This window comes from Corapipo altera, unplaced genomic scaffold (genome assembly GCF_003945725.1).
Source record: "Corapipo altera isolate COAL_440 unplaced genomic scaffold, ASM394572v1 57, whole genome shotgun sequence".
In the NCBI taxonomy this organism is placed as follows: Eukaryota; Metazoa; Chordata; class Aves; order Passeriformes; family Pipridae; genus Corapipo; species Corapipo altera.
In genome coordinates, this window is record NW_020884905.1 from 7,682,635 (window position 1) to 7,695,082 (window position 12,448).

At 54.7% G+C, this 12,448-nt stretch overlaps 1 protein-coding gene across 2 annotated transcripts; it reads right to left on the reverse strand.

Annotated features, from left to right (window-relative positions):
- Positions 1 to 738: 738 nt before the first annotated feature.
- AK4 (adenylate kinase 4) lies at positions 739 to 11,351 on the reverse strand. Of its 2 annotated transcripts, XM_027651788.1 has the most exons (6): positions 11,207 to 11,303; positions 10,862 to 10,945; positions 4,734 to 4,853; positions 3,266 to 3,438; positions 2,852 to 2,970; positions 739 to 2,039 (listed from the first exon to the last, which is right to left on the reverse strand). In XM_027651788.1, the coding sequence occupies exons 2-6, from the start codon at positions 10,905 to 10,907 to the stop codon at positions 1,925 to 1,927; spliced, it is 573 nt and encodes a 190-aa protein (XP_027507589.1). In that variant the 5' UTR covers positions 10,908 to 10,945; positions 11,207 to 11,303; the 3' UTR covers positions 739 to 1,924. The 2 variants fall into 2 exon arrangements, with proteins under 2 accessions (XP_027507589.1, XP_027507587.1); XM_027651786.1 differs by lacking the exon at positions 10,862 to 10,945 and having other exon boundaries at positions 11,207 to 11,351.
- Between the last annotated feature and the right edge of the window lie 1,097 nt (positions 11,352 to 12,448).

The following is a 12,448-nucleotide window of genomic DNA, read 5'->3' on the forward strand; positions in this document are numbered from 1 at the left end:
TCTCCTCCCCTCGTGCCCAATGCTGTTAGAAAGAAAACAGCACACACGTTTTGGCTATTTCTAGATTTGTGTTAAAACCAGCCCAGACCTTTGTCTGAGGGTCATGGGAAAATCTAAAATCTTTCTTAAAGAGGATTTCATTGGGGGGTGGAAGATTTGTGGCCTCCCAGCAGGGGAGCTCCAGGGAAAAGGAAAGGCCCCCGGGGACAGCAGTGAAACCTGACAATCCCTTTGCTCCCATCTGGAAAATTCCCACCCAGAGTGGGGTGGGAGCACTCCCCTGGCACTGCTTTCACCCACAGGCAGGTGATGAGCAGGTGGCACATGGGCAGTGATGGTGTTTGGAAGGTGCCCCTTCTGGCTCCATTGGTGGGAGAGCACCAGGACAAAGCTGGCTCTGACAGAGAGAGCAAACATCAGGAGCTCTTCCAACAGCACAAGGACAGAGGAGGCTCAGCTGCGATAAATAAACCTGGGAGTGTGCTGAAGTTTCACGCGTGGAGCCCATGCATCCCTAAAAAACCACTCCCCCTCTCCCGCTGCAGGGCCACTCTCCAAGCAAAAGTAAACCCAGTGACAGTCCAGCAGCAGAAACGTGCCCAGGCTGCTCTAATTAATCAAAGAGGTGGCAGGAAGTGACAGGTTTGTACCCTCCTATGAGCACCCCTGGCAGACAGCTCGTCCTGCAGATCCAGCAGCTCCCTGCAGAGATCCCAAAAGACAATGCTAAAATTCAGAGCTTTTTGTTTGTTTTAAACCTTTAAAAATACACATCTTGCTTTTTTTTTTTCTTAAATATATAGGCTATAAAATAAGGCAACTTGAGGAGACAAGGGGAATGTCCCCATTGCTTAGGTACTGCATCCCACCACCAAAGAGGGTGACAGTACTTCCAGTTGAGAAAAGTGACTCTGCCTGGCCCCAACACACTCCAATGGTGCTGTAAATCATGGGGAAACACCTCAGCAGCCCCTGGATGCATCCCAAGAAAGGAAGGATCTCTGGGATTTTATGGATAGGGAGTCATTTAGCCGGGGATGCTGCAGCCACAGCAGGAACAGCTTAGGGAACCCCCATGGCCAGGAGACCTCAGGGACAAAGGCAGCAGAGAAGATGGAATGAGTTGGTTTCTCCCCAGAACTGAAGCGCACATAAATCTTCGGGAGAAACTCTTATAACATGACTATCTTGTAGTATTAAAAGCTATAAACAAGGTAAGCACAAAGGAGTGCTACTCATTCCCAGCCCAGATCCTGCTCAGTCTCACAGCATTCCAAAAAAACAGACTGTACAGCAGCTTTTTATAACATGGAATTCATCTCTCTCTATGGAAGGAGTACAAGTGTGTGTTTTTCCTCCAATGTTTTCCCTCTTTTATGTATATTAATGCTGGAAATGTGATCTTCACATCTCTGAGCTTTGTAGTATACACGTTTTCCATGTTGCTCCCCAGTTCCTGCTGGGCTAAGTGTTGCTTTCTAGAGCTTTATTTCTCTAAGAAATAAATTTAATATAAAATAATTTATAGGAAAGAAAACTCAGCCTAGAGAGTACTCAGCAGTAAATAGTCCTGTGGAGCAACAGGATGGCACATTGTAGGCTCAAACAGGGACTGGGGGTTGGAAGGGGGTGGCAAGGACACCATGGCAAGCTGTGTAAACCTGGAATGATCATTACCTGGGTCTGCATCACTGATCCATGATGGACCATAGGCAGGAATAATTTATAGCCTCAAAAGAGGAAAAAAACCCTTATTCTAACAAATCTGACCTTATAAACAAAGATCTTTTCACCCTGAAACTGGCTATACTGGCACCCACCAATGGCACCCAGTACACCATCACCTAATCTGAGCACAGCCCTGGCACTGCACAGAGGAACCAAATCCATGGTGGAGTGAACTCCTGGTCCTTGGCACAAGTGTTTAGTTCTCCTCGTCCGAGAGAACAGGTGGGATCTTGCTGGACAGCAGGGTGTACACATAGGGCCAGATTTTGTTGGTCTCAGTGCCCGAGAAGGAGTGAAGGATGCCTCTGCTCCTGGAAAGAGATGGGAGAAGAGGTCAGCACTGGCCTTCCTGTGGACAGGGGTATCCACAGGCAGGTCGGATGGGGCTTGGAGCAACCTAATGGAAGGTGTCCTGCCGATGGAACAAGATGGTCTTTAAGATTCCTTCCAACCCAAACCATTCCAGGATTCTGTGATTCTCCCCCCTCTCCTGCAAGGGTGATTTTGGCCCCTCAAGGACCACTTCTGCACTTAAAAACACTCCCAGGATCTTGCTCCTTTTCAGCAGTGGATTGTCATCCTATGTTAATCCATCTATTCCCAAGTTGGCCAGGCCAAAACTGCCCCAAACTACCAGGGGACAAGCCCTGAAACACTCCTGTGCTCCCAGCAGACCCATCCGAGCCAGCGCCGGAGTCTTGCCCTTCTCCTGTCCTCTTGCCAACCACCCCATGTTCCACTCAAACCCCCTAGGGCCCTGGACTGATTTTTGCATGGCATGGACCACCCTGGATCTGTGCCTTCCACCACAGCCAAAATATCCCTCCCATTGGCCAGCCCCAGCAAAGCTCTTTATGGAGCCCAGCAAGACAAACAGGAGTTGTGAATTCCTTCAGATCAACCTGCTCCCTCCAAGGGAGGCCCCTCCAGGGCCAGGGCTTGGCTGCAATGAAAGGCTGGGCTTGTGCTGCTGAGCACAGTGACCTGCATCCCAAAAATCTGCTGGGGCCGTGCTGGGGCTCCTGGGGCTGTGAGGATGTGGGCACAGGACTGGGCTGGTGAAACAGCACTCGGGCCTGTTTTTACAGGCATGCTGTGATTTTTTTCTCATGGTCCAACTCACTTGTACAACTCTATTACAGGCTTTGCAGCATCTTTGTACTTTCTGAGCCTGGCAGCCACAGCCTCAGGTCTGTCGTCCTCGCGCTGCACCAGGGGCTCTCCAGTCAGGTCATCGATGCCCTGCAGGAGGGAAACACCATCAGGGGATGTGGCCACCAGCCCCATCATCCAACTGGAGCTCCCTGACAAACACCTCATCCTGCTCTGCATCCATCCACCATCTTGGACAGCATTTAGCATAAATCCCATATTCCTGTTAACATTTAGCATAACTCCTCAGGCAAATCGGTGCTCAGTGCTACTACCTGGGATTGCTCTCTCAATGCTTTTTTCAGGATCCCAGCTCATGAAGAGAAAAGCTCGTCTGATCTTTTCCTTTCGTGGATCATTCCCAGGCGGCTCCATGGGCTCTTACCTGGACATGGGGGGGGTTGAAGTCCATGTTGTAGACCCTCCCACTGCCCGGGTGGACCCAGCGGGCGCTCAGACGATCTTTCAGCGTCTCGAAGGGAATGTTCAAGCTGATCACCAGGTCCAGCTCACAGATCCTGTCCAGCGCCTTGGCTTGTCCCAGTGTGCGAGGAAAACCTGTGTAGTCACCACAATGTAAAGGGGCTGGAATGAGAGGTAGGAAAGCAGCAAGAATGGAACCAAATCCATCCATCACGCAGCTCCAGAGCTGCAAACCCACTGCAGCTCCTCCCTGTGCTGTAGCACAAGTGGTGTGAAAGGCAGACACCACCATATGGCTACAATAAAAAATAGCTCCCACAGCACCAGCTCCTGAAATATGACACATAGGTCGCTGTGGGCTCAGGTTTTCCTGCAAAGACGTGTCTGGTGTCCCTGCACGGGGGCTGGGGGCAAGTAGGAGGGAACAGGCAATAGCAAAACAGGAAGAAATGCTGGAATTACAAGGAAAAACCTGAAGGAAACAAAGTGCTGTACATAGATAAGGGACAAGCTGCTGGTTTACATGGAGGGCATCAAGGACACTGTGATCAAATGGTCCTGTCCTCTGAAGGTGGTGGGTGGTACCTTTGCTTTGGAAAAGCCACTGAGTAGCTGGGAGCTCAGAATCATAGAATCCCAAGATGGTTTGGGTTGGAAGGGACCTTAAAGACCTGAAGGGAGCCAACAAGAAAGATGGAGAGGGACTTTTTACAAGGGCCTGGAGGAACAGGACAAGGGGGAATGGCTCCCTACTGCCAGAGGGCAGGGTTAGGTGGGATATTGGGAAGAAATTCTTCTCTCTGAGGACAGGTTGCCCAGAGAAGCTGTGTCTGCCAAATCCCTGGAAGTGTTCAAGGCCAGGGTGGATGGGGCTTGGAGCAACCTGAGCTACTGGAAGGTGTGCCTACCCATAGCAATGGGTGGAACAAGATGAGCTTTAAGCTTTCTCCCACCCCAAACCCTTCTGGGATTCTGTGATTGATTCCAGTTCCAACCCTGCTACCATGGAAAAGGACACCTGGCCTTACCTGTTTGCTCTCAGCGTCTCCTCCCCCTCCACCTCAGGTGGCTTTTGGCTTTGAGGAACCACTTCACACACATGTGGAGGCAGTAAGAGGTTTTTCTTGGCGTGTCTTCAGCTCTGCTCTGCTCTCTGGCTCTGCTTCATGAACAACCCATCCCCTTTCCCTGCCTTTCCCTTTCCCAGCCGTGTGCCAAAGGCTCAGCTGGACACGCACGTGCTACTGCCAAGGGCAGGGGGAAGAAAGACCCGCAGGCAGATGTCCCTGCCAGCAGGTCGGCTCCTGCCTCCCCTCCCTCCACCAGCAAAGGCACCTTCTGGCTTTTCTCTCTCCTGGTATTGCCAAACCGTTAGCAGCAAGATGATGTTCTGAGGGGGGCTGGCATTTTCCTGTCCAGAGGGGACTCACCATCGAGCAGCCAGTGCTGCTCCCGCCGCTTCTCTAGCTCCGTCATCATCACGCGCGTGATGACGTGGTCGGGCACCAGAAGGCCTCGCTCAAGGTACTGCTTTGCCAAGACACCAACTTCTGTTCAAGAGAAGAAATAAAAAACCCAAGAGCAATAAAAAAACCCCATGACATTTCCAGTTAAAAAATATCGCTCCCCCTCAAATCCTGCCTGTCCTCTCAAATGGCTCATCCATCGCTCTGTTCACAGCTGCTCTTGGTAGCTGGGGCCACCTGGTCATTTTGGTGCTGGAGAAATGGAAATACCTGAGATACCTGAGAGCAGGAACATGGTGATACCAGCCAAGCCTTTGGCTGACAGAGCAAGGGGCACTGGCACCAGCTGGATGTGCCAACACATGGAGTTCCTTTGGTTCAGGAAATGGATCCAGTGCAGTTACAGATGACACTGGCACAGGTATGAAATGTCCTGAAGACAGTGAACCTGCTTCCCATCCACAGGGCTTGAAGATTTCAGAGCCTCTATTTAAGATATGCTCCGATAAGAAAGTTATTCCCAAAAGCAAATCCTTGAGAACGTAATTGCAAGGTAAACACTCCTTCCTGGGCTTCTGCCTGGCTCCTGCATCACTTGGCTTCAGCTGCTCCTGGAAGCTGGAGAGGGACTTTGGACAAGGGCCTGGAGTGACAGGACAAGGGGAATGGCTTCTCACTGACAGACAGCAGGGTTAGATGGGAAATTGGGAAGGAATTCCTACCTGTGAGGGTGGGGAGGCCCTGGTATGGTTTGCCCAGAGAAGCCCTGGATGCCCCGTTCCTGAAGTGTCCAAGACCAGGTTGGACAGGGCTTGGAGCAATCTCAGCTAGTGAAATGTGTCCCTGCCCATGGCAGGGGGTGGAACTAGAAGATCATAGAATCACAGACTGGTTTGGGTTGGAAGGGACCTTGTTCCAGTCTCCCCAGTTTAGATGGTCTTCCAACCCAAACCATTCCGTGATTACAGTTTGCCTGTGATTTTTTTGGAGACACAAGGAAACTGTTTGGGGAGTGCAAATATTCTTTGCCCCTGTGTGTGACAAGTCCTGCTCCTGCCACCAGGAGAAGTCCAGCCTCTTTCCCCTTGGACCAGGACCCGACAGACACCTTCTCTTCTTCCCACAGCAGCTGAAATAGCATTTGTCACCAGAAATGAACAATTTTGCAATCTGTTTGTTGCACGATTTCTGGTGAGGACAGCACATTTTAGCCCTCTCAAAGTATGAGTCCTCTCTAAAAATAAGCCACAGGATCCTGCATTTTGAGGCAGGCTCTGGTTTTCCAGGCAGCAGCAAGATGCCAAAGCGGGCAGCACGTGCACCTGGCTGTGGGATGAATTCCTGAGCTGCAGGAGGGGGTTTTTGCAAATTATACAGTTCTTGGAGAGAATTCATCTGATCTAAGGGAGAAACCAGCCCAAACAGATCCCCCTGGGTGTATGGGGTTGGGTGTGTGCAGGAAACCTTGTGAACTCCCAAAATGATCTGCAGAGGATGCCTGGCTGGAAAGCAGGGCAGGTGGGGCTCCCGGGTTGAATCCAAAATCCAAAGAAACTACTGGGAAAATGCAAATATTCTTTCCCACTGTGTGTGACAAGTCCTTCTCCTGACACCAGAAGAGGTTCAGCCCCTTTCCTCTTGGACCAGGGGCCAAGAATCAAGAATTTTGGAATCCAGAATCCAACCTGCCTCGGAATGGGCAGGCAGCCGGCGCTGACTCACCGGCCTGCGAGGCTGAGTCACCGCAGGGACCGGGATCACATCCCACTCCCTCTGATCCATAAAGGCATTCCAGCTCACCCTGCTGAGCAGCTCTTTGCTCAGGGCCACAGTGATTGCCAGGAACCGAGGGCAGAAAACACCTTTTCTCAATGACAAGTTCTCTGTCACTGCCCAGACGTCACCGGCGCTGCCAGCAGTGATCCTGCTCGGGAAAGCAAAGGACTCACGGATGGAAATGATACACTTATGCAACCAGCATGGAGACCTGCGAGGGCAGAAATAGTATTGCATCTGCCTACATGGTTTGATATTTATTCACATGGTCTGCACAGTGCAAGAGGCTCGCAGGGAACATGCTCCCTGGTAGGGCAGGGCTGATCCCGGGGGCAGGGCTGATCCTGGGGGCAGGAATGTCCTCGGGGCAGGGTTGTTCCTGGGGCAGAGCTGGTGACCACAGAGGCTGCAGCTGCCACAGAAGGTCTGGTTGTCACCCTGAGGAAGGGTGGCCATCCGAGGGACCAGCTGTGGCTCAGCAGGGCTGCTGGAGCTGGGCCTGGAGCTGCAAACCAAAACACACCAAGCCCCAGTTGGGGCTGGGAATACAGTCTGGGAATACAGGCCCACAGTCCTGCATCCCAGAGGCTGCAGCTTTCCCACGGCCCTGATACGGGTGGTCAGCTCTCCACCGCTCTGTGGTGGACAATTCCTGCTGTTGGGAATGCTGCTCCTCTGTGCCTGCCGTGTGTGCTGGGGGGACACACCAGCACGGGGACATGGAATGCATTACCATGGGGGTTCACATACCAGCACAGAGTGCTGACTGCTTCCAGAAAGCTCCTGGAGCTTCTCCCTCCTCCAAAGCACAGGCAGCACTGCCACTCCTTCCCTCCTGAAGGAGGAACAGGCATGGATTTTACATGAAGGACCTGCAGAGCTGCCCAGTCTCCAGACCCCCAATACCCAGGATGTGCTGGAATGCATTATCCCAGCAGCCACAGTCCTTGGAGTTTCTTCCAGGCAGCCTTTAACTCAAAGTTGAACAGTTGCTATCCCCTTCCCAGTCCACCAGCTGTCAGTCCTGAAGCCCAGCCTGCTCCAGGTAAGACTCCACCCCGATGCAGCCCTCCCCAGCCTCAGGCCAGAGGGAAGCAGCGTGTGGGCAGTCCTTCCCAAGCAGGGTAGAAAATCGCAGTCCCTCAACACAAGGAGCTGGGACTCACCCCTGTGGAACTGCACAGCACCAAATCCCCATTGCAGTGGCTGGGTGCATAGAGGGGGTGCAGGCATTACTCTGCAGTTACTCCAGGTAGCAAAGGGCTCCTTAGGTGCTGTTTGTGCTGAGCTCAAACCCAGCCTTTTGACCCATGAGATTAATCCCATTAATCTAATGACCATGGGTTTAATCTGCCCTTTAACTCATGGGACTTCCAGCTCTCAGTGGCTTCCCCCATGTGGCCCTGATCTGTTCCTCTTTATCACAGCAACACAGTCACAGCCCTGAGGGACATGTCCCACTCCCGAGGCCATGATCCACACAACAGCCTCCCAGGGCCAGGAAGGACAGGCTGGAGGAGAGGCTGTTCCCAAACACAGCACTCAGCAGCCTCCAGACCCTGTATGATAACCCCGGACTTTCTGCCCTATGGCAAAATCTTTAGCATGTTTTTTTTCCTATTATTTAGGCTGCAGCAACATGATCTGGACTAACAGAGAGGAGAAACCTTGGGTGTGAACGGGGCAGTGACACAGTTGTCTGTGCTCCACTGCAGTTAAGCCACACCAGATGTCACCCCAGTTCTGGGACCTCAGGACCTTTTTCCTGACACAATCCAGGGCCTTGTTCCAACCCTGTCCTCAGCATCAGGATGTCATTTTGGGGAGTCGGATCCTGGAGCGTCCTCAAATTCATGCCATGACACTGGATGGACAGCAGGATCTGCCTGGAGGGCAGCAGCCAGTGCTGGGGGAGACCCCGTGGCCAGAGCACTGCAGCTGCTCCCACACACAGGGTTATACCAGGGACCCCAAGGAAAAGCAGAGGGCTAGCAGGCTGCATCCCCTGAGCTCAGCTTTGACCACCAACCAGGACAGTGTGGCTCTGCCAGCAAAAACCCTGGGAAAGGTGGGAGAAGGCCTGTAGGGCCAGTCTACATACCCCTTGGAATTTTGTTTTGTGTGTACCCTGGTGGATGCTAACAAATGAAATCCATCACGAGGAAGGGATAGGAACCACTTCTGTCTCCAACAAAGCACCTGAAAGGGAGCAGTAGGGCAGACACAAGACTCACAGACTCTCAGCCAAAGCCAATTAAGTTGTTTTGCAAATTAACTGCAGAGTCCTGGAGCCTGGAATGCCACTAGCACCAGCGATGACCACTCGAGTTCCGGGGCAAGTACTGGCCAAGGAAATGGCTCACCACCCTCCAGCAGCCCTGCCTAGCACCAAAAACACAGCCTCTAAGATTTCCAAGATGTTGAAAAGGCCTTTTCCTGCAGCAGAGCAGCCACTCACTGAGAGACTCTAATTAAGAGACACATGGGCAGGAGCAGATGCACTTCAGGGTTGCTGTAGCACACCTTAGAGCCCTTCAGGAGCAGCCACGCATTCAGCGGCTTTGCCTGACTGTGAAGTCCTTGTTCCCTGAGAATGCCAACATGGACACCAGCAGCGGGCCTGGAACGCTCTCCATGCTGGGTTCTCCAGCTTCTTCCGGCAGCTGGAGCCCTCTGTGCCTCCCCAGCCTGAACCCTCAGCCACGGCCACTTTATGTCTGGCACTGGCAAGCAGGAAAATCCCTGGTGCATTGACTCTCTAAAAACACTGGATTCATGGCTCCCTCTGGGATGATGAGCCTGTAATGATTCTGTTGGTATTGCAGAGCCCCAGCTCCCCCACAATGCAAAGCCAGTGGAACAGTTGATAAACTTGGGAAGAGAATCTACTTCCACCTGGTTTCCCCCAGAGCTGGCACACAGCAGCACAGTCATGTAACAGCTTGTCCAAAGCAAATAGCAAAAAAAAATAGCAAATAGCTGGAGCTTACTGAGAGCTGTAAGCAGAGGCTCAGTCAAAGGTGGGACCCAAACGTCACACATACAGCTGGTTTCCTTCTGAGTAATTTTCCCTGCACTTCTCTGTGTTGTTTCCTTTGGGATACTGAATATACGCGAGACACTTTGGGAAACACCTTCAGCTAACTCCATTCACAGCCCCTTCTTCCTTCTCCAGTGTCCCCAGAGAAGCTCTACAGCAAGAGACTAACTGAAATATAAAATTCAAGACAGTGACTCATTCAGAACTTGATTGTGGAAGTTCTCAGACGGGCTCGGTCTCACCACGCTGCGCCTCTCCACATACTGCACCTCTGCTGGCTTTTCACCCCATCTTTCCGCCCTTCAGCCAAAGCCCTCATCGAGATTTTCCAACTTTTCAACCTCCCTCCAAAAGAAATATTATTGTCCTTTTTATTTACCAAAGGAAATCTGGATATTTTTACATGAGTGACCAGCACAGGGCTGTGTGCAACGCCCTTGCACCACGTACCTCTCCAAAACTTCACCCTCCCTAATTTTTCTCCCTGTTTTCATCACCCTTCTAAAAAGGGAAATCACTTCTATGTTCTCTGGCTTGTTTTGTCTCCACACCGTTTCACCATTCCTCTGCCCAGTGAGTCAGCTTCCCCCCCGGGTCAGTCTTTCACACATTAGCAAAGGAGAGAAGGAACTGCTGGAAAAAGAAATATACTGGGATTGCCTAATGGCAGCTGCAGAGGAACCCGAGCAGGAGCTGGGGGGCAGCATGGCTGCTTCAGAGCCTCACCAGAACCAAGAGCACCTCAGCAGCCTGGGACATGGGCACAGCACATCCCATCTCCCACGGGGTTGGGAGCACTTGGATGTCAGACACGGAATAGGCAGGATTGTTGCCAGCCCTAAAAAAAAGTCTCGAGGGGGTAACCTGTGCAGAGGTGGGCACTGACACCCACCTCCTCCAACTCCCTGCTTCTGGAAAGGAGTTTCATAAGGAGTGGGGAGCACACACCAGCACCCTGTAACACCCCCAGCCCTGCCACAGGGCACAGCACAGCCCCTGGCCACAGCACCCCATGACATGAAGCAATATTCCCAGCAGGGTTTCTCCTGTGGACAAGTGCGTGTTCCCAATGCATCCCTCCCACCGTGGATGTTGTGCGGGCACAGCGTGCACCAGCATTCCAGCCATCTGCCATCCACCGCTTTAGGTTTTCCCCCCATCCCTGAACAGCCACCTGAGGCAGGATGAAGTTATTAATAACACATACACGCCGCCGTTAACCATCAATGCACGGGCAGGTGGGATATTCCTACCGACCTCTCCGGAGCTTAATCACCTGGGACAGGGATAAAACCGTCGCACACCCACGGCACCCGCGGCATCAGACCCCACTTTTATCAGGCGGCTCCGTCAGCTCAGGCTGGAGGGAGAAGGTGATGAATGAGCTGTGCCAAATCCACGGAAAGAAAACAACCTGTGGTCGATCCGGGGGGGGGGGAGGGGGGAATGTGGATCCCATCCCATCTCCATCCCCATCTCCATCTCACTCCCATCTTCATCCCCATCCCTACCTTGTCCTCATCCCCAACCCATCGCCATCGCTGCCCCGTCGAAGATGCGCAGGGCAGGAACATCCCGGTCCCGCCGCTCCCCGCGACGGGGCGGCCCCGCGGGCACTCACCGTCGCCGCCACCGAGGCTCTCCCGCAGGAATTGCCCGCTGGAGAGGTGCTGGAGCCCGAAGCTGCGGGCGATTCTCTCGCACACCGTCCCCTTGCCCGAGCCGGGGGGTCCCAGCACCACGGCCCGCAGCAGCTTGGAGGCCATTCCGGCTGCCGGAGCCGTGCGGGGCAGTACACGCGTCAGCCTCCCCAGCCCCGCGCCCGCCGCTCCCCCCGCACCGCCCGTACACATCAGCAGGGCGGGGGGAGCCCCGCGGCCGCTCCGCTCCCGCCGCCCGCCCGCCCCCTCGGGCCGCGGCACCCTGGGACTTGTAGTCCCGCAGCCGCTCGCGCAGCCCCGCGGCCCGACGGGGCCCCCGCGGCTCTGCCCGGCTGGGCTCGGCTCAGCTGGGCTCGGCTCGGCACGTCCCGGCTCCGCGCGGGGCGGGCACAGCGGCGGGAGGTCCCGGAGCCGCGCCGCCCATGGAAGCGGCTCCGCGGGATCCCAGGGCACGTCCCGCACGCCCGGCACGGCCGTGCCCGCAGGGAGCCGGGGGGGCCGCGGGGGACCGCGACCACCGGGACGGACACAGCGGGGCGGGAGCGCACGGGCTGCGGACACGGCCGGCAACTGCAGCCCTTGATGGTACCGGTACAACCTGTGGAGGTACAGCCTGCAAACAGCCGGCAAACACACAGCCGGGGAAGGCACAACCTGTGGCTGCACAGCCGGAGAACGCACAGCCCGCAGAGGATGCACAGCGTGTAAACAGGCTGAAAATGGTCGCACATACACGGCGTGCGATCGCAGCTGCACATGCACAGCCCAGACAGAGACCGCAAAGTACAGCCCGCGGTGCTCAGGGGCTGGTGGTACCGCGGGGGGTGTGTGTGTGACTCCGTGTGTGTGTGTGTACCATTCCCTCTCTGTCTCTGTGTCATTCCGTATGTGTGTGTCACTCCCAGTGTGTGTGTCCGTGTCACTCCGTGTTTGTGTCACTCCCTGCTCTGTCCGGGTGGGCTCTCCCCCGTGTCTGCGTACGGCCATGCCCGTGCACACGCGTGTCACACTCGTGGGCGCCGCTGCCGCGGACACGCGGAGGCCGTGCCGGGGCCGTGCCGGGGCCGTGCCAGGGCCGCGCTCCCGCGCTGCCCCGTGCCCGCGCGCGGGGGCGCGCACCGCACACACCCCTCCTCCTCCCCCCCCCCGCGCGCGCCCCCGCGCCGCCCCCGGAAGCGGGCGCGGGTCACGTGCGCGCGCGG

What these genes read in the sequence shown, in the direction of transcription:
- AK4 (XM_027651786.1), bottom strand. Translation starts at nt 11,351, where the DNA reads ATGGCCTCCAAGCTGCTGCGGGCCGTGGTGCTGGGACCCCCCGGCTCG. An exon ending in GAGCCTCGGTGGCGGCGACG is followed by an intron (nt 4,854 to 11,206) that starts GTGAGTGCCCGC and finishes TCTCTTGAACAG; the next exon opens with AAGTTGGTGTCTTGGCAAAG. An exon ending in TCAACCCCCCCCATGTCCAG is followed by an intron (nt 2,971 to 3,265) that starts GTAAGAGCCCAT and finishes TCCCTCCTGCAG; the next exon opens with GGCATCGATGACCTGACTGG.